We start from the raw sequence: 22,388 nt of genomic DNA on the forward strand, positions 1-22,388 counted from the left end.
AGTTTTGTTTTTTAGGTTAAGGGGGCGCTTGGAATGAGGGTAGCAAATTAAGGGGGTAATAAAAGTCAAACTAGGTAGTTTATAGTTGATTAGAGGTATTATTGTAGGGAGACAAAGTATTTATGAATGAATTAAGGTTGTAGTGACATAAGGAAAAGAGAGAGGTGTGGAGGAATCATTACCCTCAAAATGAGAGTAATAGGCTACCCACCCTCCCCCTAGTGTAACCTATTACCCCCAAAATAAGGGTAATAGTTCCCTTTCTTTACCTATCACCACACATCACTATACAAATCTTCTTACAATCACATCATCATTAGCACCTCCTCTCCTATGTTTACTTTAATTTTGCTTGGTTTGACTTTTATTACCCCTTAATTTATTACTCCCAATCCAAGCACCCCCTAAGTGGAAAAATTAGATTAATAATCCTCCATAGAGGAGATTAAGTTTGATATGGGTAACTAATCAAGGTTTAAAGTGCCGAACAAGGATTCATTTGCTATGTCTTTCTTTTTATATACTCCGTATTTAGATTTGAAAGAAAATAAATAAATAAATAAATAAACAGGATATTCTATAAAAGTTATGAATAGTGTTCAAATTATTAACACAAAGAACATTTAGGGTTAGAGGAATTTTTTTTTAAAAAAACACACATGTCATAAGTGGAAGTATGTTTGAACTATCAATTTTTCATAAAGTAGATTAATGCTACATGATCATGTTTTTTTTTTTTCCATTTAAATTGAACCACAATAGCATTATAAATTACAAATGACGGAGGGGCGTTTATGTGTCACATAAATCTGCACCACATTGCGCCACATCATCTTTTACCTATCATTATGCCATGTCACGTAACTAGCATTGCAACATTTATTCCATATTATTAATAAGAAAAAAAAAACATCCCTCAAGGTTTGAACATTGTATCTCATGGTTACAAGATCACACACCTTACCATCTTAGCCACAACCAATTTATGCTCTTTATATACACATAGATAAATATATGTATAAGTAAGCACAGAAAAAAATAAATATGTAGCTAGCCTGGAAAAACTAAATAAAGAGGAATAGCCTCAACAATTCCTAAACAATGGAAATATAATATCTTCAACAATGGAATTTTGGGTAACATTTTGTTTGAAATTAGTAACCCGGTGCAACGCACGGGGTACACACTAGTGTGTTGGTAAAAATGATGTATTTCAAAAAACTACTATGTACAAAAGTTGTAGAGAGTAATATGTTTTGTATTGGTAATAATTTGCATGAAGTACTCCATATAAGTTTTGTAAATGAAATGATTTTAAACAAAGTAAAATGAACTGAGCTCAATCAAATAGAGTTGACTAAAGTAGTAAGCAACTTGATGTCGTTTAAGGAAAATTTCGAGTTCAAGCCTTACCGTGTGCAAAACTCTTGTTAGAAAACTTACCGAGCATAAGTCAGGTGTGTGACCCGATTAACTGAGCCCGAGTATTAATAACCATTACGGAGTATGAGGAACGGTATATCCGTATACTAGTATTTTGCCCGAGCAAACGCTCGGATATTCAAAAGAATTTTTATTTTTATATAAATTATACGTAGTATCTATTTATATTATCAAATTTATATAGATTAAATACATTAATGTAAAGAGCTAATCTCTAATTTTAGTTTGAATGACATGTTGTGAATTTAAAATTGAGAGAAAATCCTTTTTTTAAGTAAAAAGCAAACAATACATAGATTAAAGGGAACATATAATGCAATTTCATAGATTAACGATTAAATTTATTTATTTATTTATCTAAGTTGTTATTGTTGTTCTATTTTTTAGGTTGTTTATTAGGTTGTATATTCTTTTTTTATTTATTTATTAGCTATCTTATTTGCTAAAAAAAAAAAAAAAAAAGATTTTTGGCGGGAAAATTTTTAATGTGAGTGTGACACGTGTAATTTGGGGATAATGCTGGTGATTACTTTAGTAAATAGTATTGATTGATTGATTGATTGATTGATGATTCATTGATTGATGTTGGGGGCAGCTAATGGAATTTCACCTAAAAAGTCTTGGTGGGAAAGAAACGACCAAAACACAAAAATACAAAAATAAATACAAATCAAATTCGAAACATTTTTTAAAAAGTAGGTCCCCGCTGATTCCCTTGTTGCGAAAGCGGTAACTTTGCCAAATTTCTCATTCCAATTTCTTCGCCGAATTTCGGAACCCTAATTTTGGATTTCAGAACGTTAATATTGTATAATTCAGTTGACAATTTGAGGTAAGGTGATTTCCAGTAATATATTCTCAATCAATTTCGTTTCATTTTTGTAAATGTTTGATATTATTGTGATTTTTCTGGAAATCGTATAATTTTCCAAATTTGCGGATTTCAAAGTCGTGGTTTGTATTTAGTTCGGCAATTTTATTGAAAGATGTTTGCGCGTTGAATTTGAGGTTTTGTGAATTGGTTAGGTTTATGGTATGCAGTTTGAGGTTTGAGTTTTGATTGTGAAGCTCTGATTTTGCAGTTTTTGAAGTAATTAGGGTTTTGAGTGATAAGTTAGGTGCATTGTTTTGAATTTTGTATATGTATTTACGCATTGATCATCAATTACAACGATAATTTGATTAATTTATTTGCTTTACCAAGGAATTTATGCATTTTATTTTAATCAATATCCCTATTTTTTGTATGCATAGTGATTATTGACTTGGTTATCTTTTAATAAGGTATAAAATAATAATCATAAAAAAAAAAGAGTTTTGGAATAGAATTAGTAGCTTAATTTAAAACATTTATAAATCATTTAAAATGTTGACTTGATCAATTGTAATGGCATCTGTGATTTGGGTTCAGGAAGAAAACTAATCTAATCAACTTATACCTGATTCTTAACAGGGTTGAGAACTGAAATCTTGCTGCAACCAAAATGGAAGCCAATGGAAAGTTTGATCTAAATGTTCCTTTATTGGAACCTCAGGACAGTGTGACAGTTAACATCTCTCCACCAAGTCCATGTGGCGACGAGAAGATTAAAATGGTGAAATTCACGATAAAGGGTATTGAGTGTGCATCATGCTCGAACTCAGTAGAATCTGTGTTAGGGAAACTCAATGGAATTAAGAGTGTTGTTGTATCACCAATGGATGGACAAGCAGTTGTCAAATACATGCCGGAAATTGTTGATGTTAGTAGCAAATTCTAACTTGTGTCATGTGATTTTACGGTTCTTACCTTTTCAGTTGAATTGTTGCTTGAGCTACATCCATTATTTCTTCTTGTCATTTCTCTGCTGTTCTCTTTTGAAGGGAATGAACCCATAGGGATCAGGATCCTGCATTCCTGCCCCCTTTTCAACTTCAGACGATAAATGTTGCTGATCATTTCATATGTGGATCCTATATAACAAAAATGAAGGTGCTAAATCTGAAAATTGGATTCATTCATGCTTTAGGTGTGAATATACATGTCAGCCTATTACAAATTTCTAGCTGATATTTAGGAATTTTGATATGTCTTGCTCATTACATAATCTCTAATTTTGTCATGTTATTTGCTTTTTATATATTTTTGTTGTTGTTAGTGTCACCATCATTCATGTGCAGAGTTAAGATTGATTTTATTTATTTTTTTTCTGTTTTTTGTAGTCAAAAAGAATAAAAGAAACCGTAGAAAATGCAGGATTTCTAGTTGAGGGGTATCCTGATCAAGAAATAGAAGTATGTCGACTGAAAATAAAAGGAATGGCATGCACTAGCTGCTCAGAAGCTGTTGAACGCGCCCTCTCAGATGCTGATGGGGTGAAAAAGGCTGTGGTAGGCCTTGCTCTTGAGGAAGCCAAGGTTCACTTTGACCCAAATGTCACAAACCTTAACCAAATCATAAAAGCGGTAGAAGATGCTGGTTTTGAAGCTGATCTTATTAACCCTGGTAATGATGTGAACAAAGTGCACCTAAAGCTTGATGGAGTTCATACCCTTGAAGACGCCAACTCTATTAGAACTGCTCTTGAGCTAGCTGTTGGTGTCAATCATGTTGACATGGATATGGAAGAAAGAAGGATCACTGTAAGCTATGATCCTGATGTAACTGGTCCTAGATCTCTGATAAAATTGATTAGAGAGGCTTCTACTAGCATAAATTCTTATGATGCAAGCTTGTATGTCCCTCCAAGACAGAGAGATTTGGATCATAGGAATGAGATTCATAAGTACAGAAACCAGTTCTTATGGAGTTGCCTTTTTTCTGTCCCAGTTCTTGTTTTCTCCATGGTACTCCCTATGCTTCCACCTTATGGGGACTGGTTAAACTACAGGATTCACAACTTGCTTACTATTGGAATGTTGCTGAGATGTATCCTTTGCGCACCAGTGCAGTTTATCATTGGTCGGAGGTACTAAAAAAATTAAGAGATTATGCTACTTACGATGTCTTTTTACTCTGGTTTATGTATCATGTTTGATGATGTTTTCTTGCAAACACTCTTTCTCAGGTTTTACATTGGGGCATATCATGCATTAAGGCGAAAATCTGCTAATATGGATGTTCTGGTGGCAGTGGGAACCAATGCTGCTTACATCTACTCTCTCTACATATTGATTAAATCCTTCACTTCCCATGACTTTGAAGGGCAAGATTTTTTTGAGACAAGTGCTATGTTAATATCTTTTATTCTTTTGGGCAAATATTTGGAGATTGTGGCGAAGGGGAAGACTTCAGATGCTTTAGCAAAGTTGTCAGAGCTTGCTCCTGATACAGCGTGCTTGGTGACAATGGATGGCAGTGGAAATATCATATCGGAAACAGAAATAAGCACTCAACTCATACAGAGAAATGACTTGTTTAAGATTGTTCCTGGAGCAAAGGTTCCTGTTGATGGGATTGTTATTGATGGTCAAAGTTATGTAAATGAAAGTATGATTACAGGAGAAGCAAAGCCAGTTACCAAAAGGCCTGGTGATAAGGTATAATTGAGTATTGTAGATTGGTTTGTGTTTGTGCCTTTGTGTCTGGGAACAACATAATGATGGACACACCTGCTTGATGTTGTAAACAGGTCATTGGTGGGACTTCAAATGAGAATGGATGCATCATAGTAAAGGCTACACATGTTGGATCAGAGACTGCCCTTTCTCAGATTGTTCAACTTGTGGAGGCTGCTCAGTTGGCCAGAGCCCCTGTTCAGAAGTTGGCTGACCAAATTTCAAGGTTTTTTGTACCAACTGTAAGTTCATTGTTTCCATATCGATCTGTAATTATGTTTTGCATTTGAATCTTAAAGTTCTTGAGGAAAATATGCGGGCTCATCTGATCAGGATGTTAAACTTGAAGTCATAAACTAAATCTCATAAGTATCTGGTGTCATCTGATCCTTTGTTAGGTGGGTATATCTGGGGATGACTGTACATTATGTTACACTTGCTATATACTATTCAGACTTTGAATTTCAATTTATTTGTTTATTTTATTTTATTGTTTTCTTATTTATTTTGCATATCAAGTAGTTATGGTTATCTTTTCTTGATTCAAAGTGATAATGTTGACCTTTACTTTTGATCAAATATAGGTAGTTGCTGCAGCATTTATTACATGGCTTGCATGGTTTGTCACTGGAGTAGCTGGTCTTTATCCAAAACATTGGATCCCAAAAGCCATGGACAAATTTGAACTTGCTCTGCAGTTTGGAATATCTGTTGTTGTGGTTGCTTGTCCATGTGCTCTAGGACTAGCGACTCCTACTGCAGTCATGGTTGCTACCGGGAAGGGTGCTTCACTGGGTGTGCTCATCAAGGGGGGAACAGCACTACAGAAGGCACACAAGGTATGCTTGGCTCTCATTGGCTTGATTTGTTCAGGTGACCTGAGATAAATGTGGTAGGAGGCCTAGATATTCATACTGTGGAATTGTGGATCATGACTCTTCCATTTTCTTATACTTCGTATATCATTTTATTTAGTTACATATTAGTTATGTCTTTACAAATGTTCTTTTCTTGTCTGTTGGAGCAATTAAGGCTTCCTTGTGGCTGCTGTGCAGAAATTATTCAAAAAGTTTTGGTATAGAAGATGCCTAACTTTGATTTATTTTCCACGTATTATTAATTGCGTTAAGATGATACAATCAATTCATATTATTGACAATTATGCAACTGAAACTACTCCCTCTGTTTTTAAGTACTTGCTCCATTTCTCCATGGGCGAAATTTTACAAGAAATTGAAGAAAGTAATAATATATGGAGGTAGTGGGGTTGGTTGAAGGTAAATTGGAAGAGAGAGAATCTAAAAGTAATAAAATATAATTATATTGGGTCCCACTAGTTGAGAGAAATGAATTAAATATTGTAAAAGCTTTCCAAATAAGGAAATGGGGCAAGTATTTAGAAAAGGAGGGAGTATAACATTTCTTTTTTTTTTTTTTTTTTTTTTTTTTTTTTTTTTTTTAAATTAAAAAAACTGAAACTATAACATGAAAATGTGAAGTTATATACTTTGAGAAATTAGATAAATACCAAATGTCCTACTGTTATCACCCCTTCCTCAAACTGCCCTCTTAAATATGTGCCTCCCTTCAATTGTGCCAATTTATTTACTTTGTATGGTTTTGAATTGCAAGCCGAGCTACCCAAATGAGGAGCTGAAGTTTGGATTGTTTGTTTTATCTTTTTGGGTGGCAATAAGAAAATATAGACCACCTCATGGATATTTACCCTATTTGGCCTATTTTAAAGGGAAAATAGATCTCACACTCACAGCGGCATATTTTTCAGCATTCATGTACCTCTTTGAGGGATTATGCTTATTTTGATGCAGGATCTTGATGCTCTGTGCTGTTGCTTCTGGTTTGATATTTTACTGTAGGTTAAAGCTGTGGTCTTTGACAAGACAGGAACGTTGACGGTAGGAAAGCCAGTTGTTGTCAGTACTGTTCTCTTTTCTGGGATTACAATGAAGGAATTATGCGATATGGCAATTGCCATAGAGGTATGTGCATTTATTTGGTTTGTTTGGCTCATGCATCATGCATTATGCATGATATTTCGGAAAGTGAACATGATCTTTCATTTTTAACGGCTCATTTATTTAGTGTAATGTTTTAGTTGCCAGTGATTTAGTACCTTTTGGATTTGAGAATTGGCCATCGTTATGATGGAACTTAAATTACTCTGCTGCTCAGCTGCTCTTTCCTCCAACATATTTGCAGGCTAACAGCGAGCATCCCCTAGCTAAAGCTGTGGCTGAACACGCTAAGGTTCAGCGTAAGAAACATGAATCATTGGCTGACCATGTTGAAGATGTAAAGGATTTTGAGGTGCATCCTGGAGCTGGAGTTGGTGGAAAGGTTGGCGAGAAGACAGTTTTGGTAGGAAACAAGAGGCTCCTGCAGGTACATAATGTTCCAATCAACCATGAAGTCGAGGAGTATATCTTAGGATCAGAAAAATTGGCTCAAACTTGCGTGTTAGTTTCCATTGATGGCAAGGTTGCAGGGGCTTTTGCTGTGACTGATCCAGTGAAGCCGGAGGCAGGTCACGTCATTAGATATCTCCAGTCTATGGGCATCACAAGCATCATGGTAACTGGTGATAACTGGGGTACTGCAACAGCAATAGGAAGAGAAGTTGGTATTAATCAAGTTATTGCTGAAACAGATCCAATTGGAAAAGCTGGGAAGATAAAAGAAATTCAGGTTGGATTACTGATAATAATATGCATGGGAATTTTTTTTTTCCTTTCGTTTCTCTTGCTGCCTTGGTGGTACATTTATATATGTCTGTGTGGCACTTTAAATTTTTATTTCTATAATAATAGGGATTGGATGAAAGCAGGACCCTAGGTATAATATCATTACAAGCCAACATATGGAGATCAGAACCTGATTTTTGTGGGGGACTGTTTATTTGTGTGTGTGTGTCTCTGACTCTCTGTGCATGAATGTAATTTTATCAGATATGCCTTGCTGTGGACTGTATCTCGCTTCTTACTTAACCATGTGAAAAAAGTGAATCATGGAAGTAACACCCGCTCCCCCCTCCCCCCCCCTCCTAATGCTATGTGGAAGTAGCTGATTACATTTATATGCTATTTCTGACCATCCAGATGAAAGGTCTGACGGTGGCAATGGTGGGAGATGGCATTAATGACTCCCCTGCCCTAGTTGCAGCTGATGTTGGAATGGCAATAGGCGCTGGCACTAATGTTGCTATTGAGGCAGCTGATATAGTTCTCATTAAGAGCAACCTAGAAGATGTTGTGACAGCCATTGACCTTTCTCGGAAGACAATGTCCAAGATTCGGCTTAATTACGTTTGGGCCCTTGGCTATAATGTCCTAGCCATGCCCATTGCTGCAGGAATTTTGTTCCCATTTACTGGTATTCGGCTTCCTCCTTGGGTTGCTGGGGCTTGCATGGCTGCTTCATCCCTTAGTGTGGTCTGTTCTTCTCTGCTGTTGCAGTCTTACAAGAAGCCTTTGAATGTTGAAAGAATTTGATGGCTGAAGCTTTATCTTCAATATTTTGGCATAACTGTAGAGATTCTTATTGCAGAAGTGTAAAGTAGGTTCAACCAATGACTATTATTTATAACTGTTCTAACTGATTTCTATAATCTCAGATGCTTTACCTGATATCCTTCCCACTAAGGCATCATTTTATACATAGACATCAATGTATTCAGCAGATATATATCAACCATAGAGATTAACGAATCTGTTTGTAAACCCTTTCTTTCACCACTTACATTGCAGCAGTAAACAACCCCAGTTTCTTGGTTTTGAGTTCGATTTGACGCTCACATGGATTGGGTTTGAGACATGAACACCTCTGCTACTTATCTTTTAACTAAAGCACAGGACAGAGGCACCTGCCACCGGCGTCATCATTGGTAGAAAGATGCTAGGTCCATATTCTTGTTTGTACTGATTTTTGCAAACCAATGTACTAAATAAGCAGACTGTGTTATGTATGTGGACTTATTTGATATCCTTATAGTATAAAGACATCAATGATCCAAATAAGTTAATGGGATATTTCTTGATTATGATAACTTTATTTAAAAGTTGCCATTTGCCATTGTCAGTGAGAACAATCAAGTTATTTTGACATCACATTCGCAGGGATTCCGCAAAATATTCAACTCTAGTAACATTACCAAAGAAATCAAACTCTAGTAGAACAGTACTAATGGACGAACAACAACCTTTAAATTGGTATGAACATTGCTAATGTATGGGTTAGGTCATCTTAAAGATTATACTTGCGAAGAACAATATTCAACTCTAGTAGATATGAACATGCGGCCTTAAATCAAAGAAACTTAAGTTTTAATCAGTATCCTTTATCTATTCGTTACCTATTTAAAATAAAATAAAAGATTGTGTATCAACGAGGTTTTGGTGATGTACTGATATTATTCCCTAATCGATACACAACCTCGTCGAGACACATCTTATTTTATTTATTTATTTATTTATTTTCCATTAAACCAAGATTTCCTCGATAGGGAATACGAGTAATTTGTAACGATGAACCATATCATTTTTTTTTTTTTTTTGACGGGATGAGCCATATCATTTCCAAAACGTTTTAAAGATACTCTGGTCAGTCCAAAGGAACCTATCATCGGTGGGTTACCCCCATTTCCTGCCCCGTATTCAGGTGCTTTGAGTCCTAATATTGTGGAACATCCCTTCTTTATTTTTGATCGATTTCTCTCTCCTCTACTCCTGAAAATCAGGAAGCTTCTACTGTGAGATTATTAAGGTAATTTATACCCTAATTATATTTCCTAAAAGAAGATCAAATTGTGCTCTCAAACTTTGATAATCTTGTTCTGCACTGGTTTAAAGTTTCCATCTTGGATATAGATTCTGTTGATTGCTTATAACTTTGATTGACTTCAATTTTCAAATCCCAGAAAATTTTGTACTTTGTTTGTGCTATATTGTTCCTTAATCTTTAAGTTTGTAAACCCTAGGCTGAAATACTGTGTAATCAAGCTGTTATTTTTAGTGGGTTTCTACTAGCTAGTACGGAGTAGCAACTAAATTCATAGGTTGTTGTATGTTTTTTCTGGGGTTGTTCTAGTCTTCGATCTTTGCTGAGTGTTGAAAGTAGGGTTTAAAATTAGGGAGGAATGGAATTTGTACTGTTTAGCTGAGGCTTGTATGATTGAGGGAGATTAGTTCTGTAGTTGTGTTGTTGAAGATTAAGCTTTAGGGGTTCATATATTGATGGATAGACCGCGGTTAGGAAGTGGGTTTTTATCCGGAATGGGATCGAACGGTCGATTATTGGATATGGAAATGCCGGGGGATGAGCTCCAACAAGGTCAGATGGGTCATCCATTAATGACCCATCAACCTCTTGAGTTACATCCCATGAATATGATGAGTGGCATTGAGAATGAGCAGCCACTAGGGTTTGTAGAGGCGAAAGGGTTGTCGTTGAAGGGAATGTCAATGGATTTTGGTAAGGGGAAGGGGATATCTCTTGGGCGTTCGCTTAGTAATAATACTTCTAGTGAAGATGAGGAACCGAGTTATACTGGTGATGGGAATGGTGAGAACTGTAATGTGGGAAAGGATAAAAAGGAATCTCCTTGGCAACGAATGAAGTGGACCGATAACATTGTTAGGCTTCTAATAGCAGTTGTTGCTTCTGTTGGGGATGAGGGCATGTTTGATGCTAAGGATGGGTTGAAGAGGAAATCTGGAATGTTGCAAAAGAAGGGGAAGTGGAAGATGGTCTCAAAAATTATGATTAGTAATGGTTGTTGTGTTTCTCCTCAACAATGTGAGGATAAGTTCAATGACTTGAATAAAAGATACAAGAAGTTGAATGATATTCTTGGTAGGGGAACTAGTTGCCAAGTGGTGGAAAATCCGTCTCTAATGGATGCCATGCCGCACTTGACAGAAAAGGCGAAGGATGAGGTCAAAAAGATATTGAGTTCGAAACATCTGTTTTATAGGGAAATGTGTGCTTTTCATAATGGTCAGAGGATACCTGGCTGTCATGATATTGATTTACAAGCTCATATAATGCCTCAGGTTACCCATCCAAATGAAAACAATGTTTCTGAGGTGCATGAAGCCGATGAAAATTATGATTCAGACAGTGATGAGTCGTATGAAGATGATGAAAAGAATGTTGATGTCAAATCTGGAAGGATGGAAGGATATTATGCTAGAAGCAACATGAATGGAGGGAGCTCTAATTTCTCATTGTTGCCTGGCAGGCGCGACTGTAATAGAGTGGAATTGGAGTCAATGTTTCAAGATGTGGCCAAATCTCCTGCAGAACAAAGATCATTGATTCAGCAACGAACGTGGCAACTTGAGGTGGAAAAGGTCAAGTTGGAGGCTGAGGCACTTGATCTTGAGAAACAGCGGCTTAAATGGCTGAGATTTCGAAGCAAGAAAGACAGAGAGCTCGAGAGATTGAAATTGGAGAATGAAAGGGCGAAACTAGAGACCGATAGGATGGTGTTGTTGCTTAAGCAGAAGGAAATGATGTTAGGTATGCCAAAGTCAGAAATGTCATTGGAGCCCATGTCCCTTAGCATTGATAGATTTCAAGGAAGAGATAATATCAAAGCAGATAGACATATGTAGCTGCTAAAGGAATTAGGTCAGCTTTCTTACTGACATATTGTTTATATGCCACTTGACTTTATACAAGCATAGCTTGATCTGAGGTGGATAATTTGTGTGTAATGCTGTTGAATTTCAATATTCCTGAAATTTTACGTTTTGTTTTCCAGCCGCAAAAAAGTGGAGGAACTTCCCTATTGCATCTCTGTATCTTGTTTTTTTGCTGAAATTAATATACTCTCTGTAGAAATTAGATTGTCATTTACTCTCCTCAGGATGTTACTTGACAAATTATGAAAGATCTTGACTTTTCTGCCTTTTCCAAGTAATGCTATTACTTATGAGCAATGAATCTTTGATCTCCAAAACAAACTAATTGAAGCAAAGATTACGTGTATGATTTAGCTGAGTCTGCTAATCTGATATTTTGTTGCTGAATTTGGTTAATGATTTGATTACTTGCCACTTAAGCTAAATCTTCTATCTCAGAAATTAAACATCTAAAATGCAAGCAATTAGTCATCTGGTTATATTTAAACAGACTAACTGTCCGAGCTCAGAATTTGAGTTGGTTCCTCTGCTTCCTGTTCACTTCAAATTTCATCTAATTTTGCTTCATCTTTCTTGTACACTTGGCAATGCCTAATTTATTGCTTGTTTCTTCACTTGGAAGTTGTTGGTGCATGTAAGTATGAGTGTGCATCATCAAGCATATTTTTCCAAAGAAAGTTGTTCACTACTGCATGAGTCGTTTTTTGTTTAATTTCTCTTTAAAAGAAGATACACACACTCATAAAACTATAAGAGGGATTGTGTATTAATGGTCTGGTGGTACTGGTACACATTGAGGATTTGTACAGAAATCTTAAAACGTGCATATATTAATCTTCTTATGTTAAAGGTGAAATAATTTCTGTTGATTTCATGACATAAGTAATAATGATTTGATTGCACAAAATAATTTTAAGCACGTTGATGATGTGATACCGCATTGCTTGGTTTCTCATCTTCTTGTCTCTTCATTGAGTATATATGGTTAATGAACCATTTTATGGTCTCGTTCTGTTTTCAGTGCATATCATCTTTGTCTTAATTGGTAAGGGCAGCTTGCATTCTTTACATCTGATTTCCCACACCCGGAAACACATAGGCAGAAAAATTTATAAATGTCATCCTTAATTTTGCAACTCAACTGTGTGAGTCCTTTATTTGGTCTGCTTTTAAAATCTTATTTTGGTCTTCATATGCATTTTAAAATAATTTAGGTCTATTTCATTTTCTGCGAGTCCTTCTGATTGCCGACATTTAGGGAATAGACTATTACTTGTTCTTTGCTGCTATAATTTGGTTTGGGAGTTTGGGTGACAAGCTGCTGATGTATATGCTTTTGCAAAGCTGACTCATTACTGCCCCCGTTATATACCATATTGCTTAAGGTGGCATTGAGGTCAGACACCACAAATGTAAAGCAAAAGGGCATTTGTTTGACTCCTTCATTGTTGCTACTATTTCTCAGCATATTCGCTTGGAATTCTGGCTTTCTATTAACATGCAGGGCTTACATTGTAAAAAGTTGTTCTAGTCATGGAGGCTGATTCAGCAAAATGCAAATCTTTGCTTTGGTTGATGACGACTCTTAAAAATCAGCGGTCTGCAGGTTGATTGTGTTGCCCTATCAACCTGAAAAGTCAAACAGGTAAACAGGTTGGTCTGACCGTTTGGGCTCTTGTAAGTTCTGGTTTGAATCAAGCATTATTCTGGTTTTCTAGCAGTCTTTTTTGGCATATTTCTGGTTGTTGCAACGAGAAACTGTTGTTGAAAAGCTACATAAACTTGGGTTTGGTTTGTGTCTAGTCAACTTTTGTGAAACATACTTAACCTATACTTCGTAATTTCAATAGTTGAATCGACATTGTGGTTATAACTTATAAGAGTATATCACTATATAGTATATTGTCATTGTTGTAAAGCTTTTCTTTGCGGAATTTCACTGAATACCCGAATTTGATTTTTTTTTTCCCTTGCTTTGAATAAATCATGATGAAATTATTGTTGCTAAATTTGTACGGAGTATATTTAAGTTTAAAAATAGTTACCGAGTAGTATTGATAAAATAAATTTGTGGTCAAAAGTTTTATTTAAAATTGTAGCTAAAAGGAAGCTTCTCTTGTCAAGAAACAAATCTGAAGAAAATTATTTGCCGTAACTTTATTGAAGAGCTAAGAAATTATAAACGTGCAGAAAAGTTTGAGCTGTCTTTAGATGAAATCAATAATGAAATTCTAGAAACTCAAACAAGTGAAAGTAGCCAAAATGCTGGACCTCAATTATGCATTGATGAAAATTCAGTCTTTGGCAATGTGAACTTATTTTTGGGTTTATAGAGTGTGAAATAACGATCCTCAACGCGATGGACCTACTGTTAAAACTAGTCGTATTTTGAGATTGCTTAACATGCATGTTCTATTGTACACAATACACTATAGTGCTCGATCTACTCGACAATTTTATATGACTCGCGCATATCCAAAGATGCAATGTAGGGTATGTAGCGAGTAAATAAATACTTCTAAATAGACGGTGCATCATAATGTGTCTTGCTTTGAATCTCGTAGATCTTAATAAAACTAATAAAGAAAGTCCAAGATGATGGATGAAATAATATTAATAATTCCTATGCCATGGGTTGCGTTGGATGGAATAATAAGAAGATGATGATAGCGTAGGTATGATGAAAATTGGAAAGATGAATGAGAAGAAGCACAATGCACATGTTGCATTATGCTGGGCAACTTGGCATGCTTGGCCCATGCACATGTCACATTATTCGGAATATTCTACCTCTTGCTGTTCATAAACTTTTTTTAAAAATTGTTTAAGATGAATTGTCTTAAAAAAAAATATTGAATTACTATTATATTATTACTGTGACTGAACTGAACTAAGCTGACTGAACTGAATTTCAATGTAAGAGAAACAGACCCTTAGTATTGAGCAAAGATTAGTTGTAAATGTAATGGCGAATAATATGAGTGTTTGGCAAAAGTAGCGGTTAAAATACTAAAGTACATACATATTGTTTAAAATGTAATCAATGGTAAACAACACCTTGATACTTTTAAAACGCTAGAGTATTATTTTTGAACGCTTACTGCTATTCGAACAACTACTTTATCAAACACTCTATTTTTTTTAACCTGTCTATTTCAAACACTACCATCAAACAAGATCTAAGCAAATTTGCTTGAAAATAGGTAGGAAAAATTACTAAAGCAAGTTATAAGATTAATGGTTGAGAACAATTGAAACCCGTAATTAACTAATTAAGTTATGAATGGGCCCAACCCGTAAAAATCAAGCACAGTAGTATCTGATTCTCAAATTTGGTAGGTCAATTTTGAATTTCCTTTTATTATTTTAATATAATTTGAATTTTCAGTAATTGAAAACCACTTGCCTTTTCCTTACAATTTAGGGCCCAAACAAAAGCCATTCTTTCCTGTAAATTGGCCGCCGCTCATTTTCCACCAACCAAACAACCCTCTTCTTAAAGGTCGTCAACTCTCCACCAATTTAACAATTTTTAATTCATCCGTTTTTTTTATTTGCATCACTTTTTAAAATAAACGTCTTAAATGCATCAATTCTTTTTCAGTTAAAAAAACTCTTTCTATCTCTTTTTTACTACGAGTCTACTTTTATCCAATCTCCAAAAATTATCTACAAATTCACAATAAACAAAGTAATGCAACTAAAAAAACGGAGAAAATAAAACATTTCTTCCATTAAAAAATACTTCCTCCATTTTTACCACCAATAAAAAGAAAGGAATAAGTTGTTACGCACTTACGCTTATAATTCGTTTACCTAGTCTGATCAAATTCTCAAAAAGCGTGATTAAAGGTGTATTGCAACTATTAAAAAACAAAGAAAGTATTACCAAAAAAAAAACATCAACATCACATTAAGACATTAATCATAATATTACCACATAAATCAACGTACTAATCACATTGGACTAATTCTCATTCCCACATTCCAGGCCAAATCCACCGTTGATCTTTAATCCAACGGCTTAAAAGCTAGGACACACAATTAGGTTTGATAGGACCCACTACACCGTAACATTTCCCGGGGCCCCCCAATTATAAATATCTTGAGTAGCAGCAACCCTTGCTTTCTCTCTCTTACCTTGCTCTCAAACCCTCGTCCATCAGCCAGCCGCTTGCAGGTTTCTCTCTCCTCTTTCTCTCTCTAAAATCATCTGATTTTACATTTGATGAATGATTTTTGTTTGATTCAACGATAGTTTGATTCTCATTTTGCATTTTTGTTTTTCAATTTCTGTGTAAGATTTCATTTTCATGTTCATTTCATTTTCATTTTAGTGTTCATTTTGATGTGGTTTTGTGATGTTTTCGATCTGTTTGTGAATTTCTGTGTCAAATTATGGATCTGCATTTTTGCATAATTTTTATTGTTAGATCTGTAGATCTGGTTTGTTTTGTGTTGATTATAATGTTGTGTTTGTGGATCTATTCAATTTTGTTGATTTTTCTGAGTTTTGAATGGATCGTAAAATTGTAGCGTTTGAATCGTAGATCTGATTCATTTTAGAAATTTATTGGTTTTAGTGTTTGAATCTGGTTGAACAAGTCAAGTTCTTTGTGATTTGCACGTTAGCATTATTAGTTTATGTTATGATTTTAGGTCTGTTTGTTGTCTGTTGATTAGATTTAAGAAATAAATTAGTGTATTGATTTGAATTAGTCTTTCTTGGTTGATGTCCAATTTGCTAGGAATTCCTTGGTTTAGTTGGTTGCGTTAGTAATATGAACGTGCACATGTTTAATTATTGTAATTATGTGATACGTAACTTAGATTTAACTAGGGCTTGATTTTGGTATCAAATGAGGAGACAAGCGTTTTGTCAATGTTGATGTCGTTTGTTTCGAGTTCCCAGAAATTGGGAGATGAATGAAGAGTTGCTTGATTCCAGGATTACGATATTTTTTTCGTTTAATTATGTCATTTTATTGTCCCATGATTTAAGTGATGCCTTTTGTGCTTCTGGATTCTTCTTGCACAGTGTAGGAAACAATGAAACATCTGCTTACTATTCTATGTCTGAAACATGTTTTTTCAATCGCGATTGTTAGCTTTTGTTTGAGCAAATCTGAGCATTGCTAAGACTTGAATTGTGTTCCAGTCATTTTAAGCTGTTAAGATCCAGTCAGTTATTGGTTAGTTCTTGTACATGATCTCGTTAAGATCCAGTTTATTGGTCTTGGTTCGCTGTGTAAATATTAATGGTATTTTCATTCTAGCTTTGTTGATGAATTTTGCTTTGGATGTGATGTGCTAATAATTCTGCTTGTTTTTATTGTACTGTATACTGTGCTAAATTGTTGTTCAATGTTCTTTAGGATATAAATCAGACGTAATGGCTGAGATGAACAAACAACCCTCAGTTATGCAGAAGGCTGCTGCTGGGCAACTCAGTGGTCTATCACAGATCAGCCAGCCTCGTTTTGGAGGGTCCCAAAACTCTGCCTTGGTCCAAAGGCGTTTTGCCTACGGAAACTACTCTAATGCTGCCTTCCAGTACCCAGCAACCCAGGATTTATCTTTTGTTTCCAACATGGCTTCACCTGTAGTTGCATACGCCCCTGCTGAGAAAGGACCTGCTGCTTTCGCTATTGATTTTCTCATGGGAGGAGTTTCAGCTGCTGTCTCAAAGACAGCTGCTGCCCCCATTGAGCGTGTTAAGCTGTTGATCCAGAACCAAGATGAGATGCTTAAATCTGGTCGTCTTGCTGAACCCTACAAGGGTATTGGTGACTGTTTCACCAGGACAATGAAGGATGAGGGTATGATTTCCTTGTGGAGAGGAAACACTGCCAATGTCATCCGTTATTTCCCTACTCAGGTGCTTATAAGTTAATCCTTTGTTGTCTTTGCTAATTTGTTGATTTTGTTTCTTTTGTTTTATTAGTGAACTTAACAATGTTTTATCATTCTTGCCAGGCCTTGAACTTTGCCTTCAAGGATTACTTCAAGAGAATGTTCAACTTCAAGAAGGACAAGGATGGTTACTGGAAGTGGTTTGCCGGTAACTTGGCATCTGGTGGTGCTGCTGGTGCCTCTTCATTGTTCTTTGTGTACTCTTTGGATTATGCCCGTACCCGTCTTGCCAACGACTCAAAGGCTGCCAAGAAGGGAGGAGCAGACAGGCAATTCAACGGTCTTGTTGATGTTTACCGTAAGACATGGGCATCAGATGGTCTTGCTGGTCTATACCGTGGATTCAACATCTCATGTGTTGGTATCATTGTCTACCGTGGTTTGTACTTTGGTTTGTATGATTCAGTGAAGCCCGTTCTTTTGACCGGAAAGTTGCAGGTTAGCCACAGATCTATATCAGTTCTTATGCAATGTTTTGCTTATTGGACCCTGGATTTTGTGCTTTTAATTTTCAATTGATATTTGGTGGAATAATTCTATTGTCTTGTTTGTTTTTAGCCCTTTGTGTTTCCATTTCTTTCAATTTAGAGCATGCTTGTTTTGGGTGATTCATTAAGATGGTTAATAGGAGAGCAAATATTAAAATGTTGATAGTGGAGATTATTTGTTTCTATAGCAATGGTGTGGTTGAATGGGGATGCCACCAGTCTTTCTTACACCAGCACTAATTCATCCCCTTCATCCTCCCACATTTACTTTATTTCTTATTACCCTTTAAATACACAATCCAATCCATGCATGTTGTTCGTTATTTGGGACAATGGACCTAATATTTTTTTCTCCTTACCCCATTGTTAGTTAATGTTCTTCAAAGAAAACTACTAATTATGGTTTGTTGTTTAGTTGTTGGTTGACTGGTTCTACTTTCTAATTGTTTTTGGAACATACATAAGTTATTGTTAAATCTTTTTATCTAATATTTCTTTATAAAATTAAGGTAATAATGTTGTAAAATTTTGATGAATGCAGGATAGTTTCTTTGCTAGTTTTGCTCTTGGGTGGGTCATTACCAACGGAGCTGGTCTTGCTTCATACCCAATTGATACCGTCCGAAGAAGAATGATGATGACCTCCGGTGAGGCTGTCAAGTACAAGGGCTCATTCGACTGCTTCAAGCAGATTGTCAAGAATGAGGGTCCCAAGTCCCTATTCAAGGGTGCTGGTGCCAACATCCTTCGTGCTGTTGCTGGTGCTGGTGTGTTGGCTGGTTACGACAAGCTCCAGGTCCTCGTCTTCGGAAAGAAGTACGGTTCCGGTGGTGCTTAAGTTATAGATGCCCTACAACCTTGGCGGAAGATGGTGATGAAAATTTTTTTGGGGGGATGGAACAGTCTGGAATCTATGGTGGGAAGCTTTCATATACTTAAAAGTTTGATTGAAATAATAATGTAGGGTTTTTAAGACTTTTAGAGGGACTAACCCCACAGTTTTCCCTGAGAATTCTTGCTCGGATTAAAGATTTGTTCTTCGGAGCACCATGGTTGCAATTTGGTGCTCCTTAGAGTTCTTTAAATTAGTTACATGAGATCAATTTTTGTTATATCAGAATTCAGTACTATTGTTGCCTTCCAGTGAATGGAAATGAAAGGGCACATTATTTTTGTTAATTGTGTGGTTTTATTCATTATGCAGTGTTTTACTGTTTTTGGTTCACTTATTACATGCAGTATTCTGAGTTTTTGTGCTTCAGCTGCTATAGCAAGTTTTATACAAGGTGGCTGCCTTCATTGTCTCTAGGTGACTGAATTGCTCTGTTTTGCCGGCGATTTTTAAAAGTTTATTGAGCACATTACACATTTAGCACTTCATATTGCCAGAATTTTGGTTCATTCATACACTAAATTTAACACTTTGTTTTGTTCAGCACATTTATATTAGTTGCTGCTGTGAAATAGTTAAGAATAAAATTACTTAAATTAACACTTTGTATTATCTATCCCTGATCAGATAAATGACAATCTATATGTATAAATATGTGGCTTAGGATTGATTTTCTTTCAAATGTGGTATGACTGGTATCAAACTATCAATAGTGCGGAATAATATATGAATAATTACGTTATGTAAATGTATGAGATAGGAGGTTAGATTGGCTGACTAGCTCTCTAACTCCAGACGTGAGGGCAAATGTCAAATTTCATGGAGCTCGTTATAGGACGGATATTTCTAAAAATTCCTTCCTAGTAGTCTTTTGAGTTTACGTACTTATAGTTGCTATATTTTTCAATAGACTTCGTATCATTTTAACTTTGATCATAATCTATTTTTAATACTCTTATTTATAATGTTAGGTCAACTCGATACGTATTTTCAAAACCAAATTGCACTCCGCATAATTTATTTGAGTACATTATTACATACACTCCATAATTTCGTAAAATTCAAAGTCACAGATTGAAATCCGTATGCGTATCGGCTCCCTATAGTATAGTACATTCATTGCCAAAGCTGGGTTGACCTGTGCGGGGTTCTGGCCTAATAGACCCTTTCAGGTTACAACCAAAAAAAAAATAAAATATCTCTGGCGTACTTCAGTAGATAGTTAAGGTCTTTCATCAATTCCCGCCTTTCAGACCTTCAAACCACCAAAATTGTGGCACCAAAAATTCATCCTCCCCTCAAAAAAAACCCAAATTTCAGATGATCAGCCACATAATATTGAACTCGAGATTTCTCTCTCATCTTCCAAATTCTCTCTCTTTGATCTTCCCTTCGTTTCTCCACACTCGTTCTCTCCCACCTTACAAACCAAAACCAAGCAATTGGAACACCAATCATTCTTTTGTAAAATCAAACCCAATTCTCAATCTCCTCGAAAAATGCAATTCGATGGCGCAATTGTTTCAGATTCAAGCTCATATGATCATTTCTGGGCTCATCATAGATGGGCTTGCTTCAAGTCGATTGATTGCATTTTGTGCAATTTCTGAAGCTGGTGATCTTGATTATTGTGAGAAAATTTTGAAATTTGTTGATAACCCTAAAGTTTTTTCTTGGAATATTGCAATTAAGGGTTATTCAGAGAGTTTAATTCCAATTAAAGCTGTTGAATTGTATAAAGAAATGTTGAACAATTGTGGGTGTCGTCCTGATAATTATACTTATCCTTTGATATTTAAGGTTTGTGCTCGTTTGTCATTAAATTATACTGGTTATGGTATTTTTGGGCATGTTTTGAAACTTGGTTTAGCTTCAGATGTGTTTGTACATAATGGAATTATTCATATGCTGGTGTCCTGTGGTCGTTTGAATGATGCACGCCATGTGTTTGATGAAAGTTGTGTGAGAGATTTGGTTACATGGAATTCTTTGATCAATGGGTATGTACATTGTGGGCAGGCTTGCAAAGCGTTGAAGCTGTATGAGGAGATGAGGGTGGAGGGAGTAAGGCCGGATGAGGTGACAATGATTGGGATGGTTTCATCATGTGCACAACTCGAGGATTTGAGTCGAGGGTTGGAGTTTCATCGTCTTATTGGTGAATGTGGGCTGACTTTTACTGTTCCACTTTGTAATGCGTTGATGGATATGTATGTTAAATGTGGGGATCTTAAGGCGGCACAGGATATATTTGATAATTTGAGGAAGAAAACCATGGTCTCGTGGACCACGATGGTTGTGGGATATGCTAAATTTGGATTGCTAGATGAGGCGAGGGAGCTGTTTGACAAGATGCCTGAGAAAGATGTGGTGCCGTGGAATGCCATGATTGGAGCATATGTTCAAGCTAAGCTTAGTAAGGAGGCATTGGTTCTATTTCATGAAATGCAGGGTGCAAATGTTACGCCTGATGAGATCACTATGGTTAACTGCTTATCTGCTTGTGCACAACTAGGAGCACTTGATGTTGGTATATGGATTCACTGGTACATCAACAAGAAGAAGCTTTCTTTGAATGTTTCATTGGGAACAGCTCTTGTTGATATGTATGCCAAATGTGGTAACGTTGGAAAGGCGCTTGAAGTTTTCCATGAGATGGCTTCGAAGAATTCATTAACTTATACTGCTATCATTGGAGGCCTAGCCCTTCATGGGAATGCAAATGATGCTTTATCATACTTTTCTAAAATGGTTGATGTTGGATTGGTGCCAGACGAGATCACATTCCTTGGAGTCTTAGCTGCTTGTTGTCATGGGGGATTGGTTGACAAGGGCCGTCAGTACTTTGCTGAAATGACCTCCAAATATAATCTTACTCCAAACCTTAAACACTACTCTTCCATGGTGGACCTACTTGGTAGGGCAGGAAAATTAGAAGACGCAGAAGCACTTATAAAGAGTATGCCTATGGAGGCAGATGCCGTTGTATGGGGTGCTTTGTTTTTTGCTTGTCGTATGCATGGGAATGTGATAATGGGTGAAAAAGCTGCATTGAAACTGCTTGAGTTGGAACCTGGTGATGGTGGAATATATGTTTTGCTGGCAAATATGTATGGGGATGCAGAAATGTGGGACAAAGCTAGAAAAGTAAGGAAAATGATGAAGGCTAGAGGAGTTGACAAGACTCCTGGTTGTAGCTCAATTGAGATCAATGGAGTAGTCCATGAATTCACTATAAGAGACAAGACACACCCTCAATCCAAAGAAATATTTGATTGCCTGGTTCAACTAACCAAACAACTTGAGTTAGTTGAAACTGCTTCGAGTATCAGCACCTCATGGACTGCGTTATTTGTGTAGAATTACGCTAGTCAGAATATTAGGAGGTTGTGAAAAAAGTTCCTTTTTTCTCTTATATTCTCCAAACTTACATGTTGTGTCTAATATGCAAAA

General features: G+C 36.1%; 3 protein-coding genes and 1 pseudogene across 4 annotated transcripts; all 4 read left to right on the top strand.

Moving 5' to 3' along the window:
- The first annotated feature begins 2,120 nt into the window (after positions 1 to 2,120).
- On the top strand, positions 2,121 to 8,961 carry LOC145603722 (copper-transporting ATPase HMA4-like). Of its 2 annotated transcripts, none has more exons than XM_081659691.1 (9): positions 2,121 to 2,275; positions 2,897 to 3,185; positions 3,646 to 4,391; positions 4,491 to 4,962; positions 5,055 to 5,222; positions 5,565 to 5,819; positions 6,858 to 6,980; positions 7,201 to 7,686; positions 8,097 to 8,961. In XM_081659691.1, the coding sequence occupies exons 2-9, from the start codon at positions 2,928 to 2,930 to the stop codon at positions 8,487 to 8,489; spliced, it is 2,901 nt and encodes a 966-aa protein (XP_081515817.1). In that variant the 5' UTR covers positions 2,121 to 2,275; positions 2,897 to 2,927; the 3' UTR covers positions 8,490 to 8,961. The 2 variants fall into 2 exon arrangements, with proteins under 2 accessions (XP_081515817.1, XP_081515818.1); XM_081659692.1 differs by lacking the exon at positions 2,121 to 2,275 and adding an exon at positions 3,307 to 3,415 and having other exon boundaries at positions 3,056 to 3,185.
- Positions 8,962 to 9,573: 612 nt separating this feature from the next.
- On the top strand, positions 9,574 to 11,793 carry LOC145605636 (uncharacterized). The gene has a single exon (XM_081661709.1). It carries the CDS (start codon positions 10,230 to 10,232, stop codon positions 11,610 to 11,612), a length of 1,383 nt encoding a protein of 460 aa, XP_081517835.1. The 5' UTR covers positions 9,574 to 10,229; the 3' UTR covers positions 11,613 to 11,793.
- A 3,897-nt stretch (positions 11,794 to 15,690) lies between these two features.
- LOC145605970 (ADP/ATP translocase 1, mitochondrial-like) lies at positions 15,691 to 19,222 on the top strand. The gene is made up of 4 exons (XM_081662041.1): positions 15,691 to 15,822; positions 17,018 to 17,520; positions 17,619 to 17,993; positions 18,585 to 19,222. Exons 2-4 carry the CDS (start codon positions 17,035 to 17,037, stop codon positions 18,879 to 18,881), a joined length of 1,158 nt encoding a protein of 385 aa, XP_081518167.1. The 5' UTR covers positions 15,691 to 15,822; positions 17,018 to 17,034; the 3' UTR covers positions 18,882 to 19,222.
- A 966-nt stretch (positions 19,223 to 20,188) lies between these two features.
- Positions 20,189 to 22,314, top strand: LOC145606044 (pentatricopeptide repeat-containing protein At2g22410, mitochondrial pseudogene; annotated as a pseudogene).
- The last annotated feature ends 74 nt before the right edge of the window (positions 22,315 to 22,388 follow it).

The sequence above is a fragment of the Chenopodium album genome, chromosome 22, assembly GCF_948465745.1.
Source record: "Chenopodium album chromosome 22, dcCheAlbu1.1, whole genome shotgun sequence".
Taxonomy (NCBI): Eukaryota; Viridiplantae; Streptophyta; class Magnoliopsida; order Caryophyllales; family Amaranthaceae; genus Chenopodium; species Chenopodium album.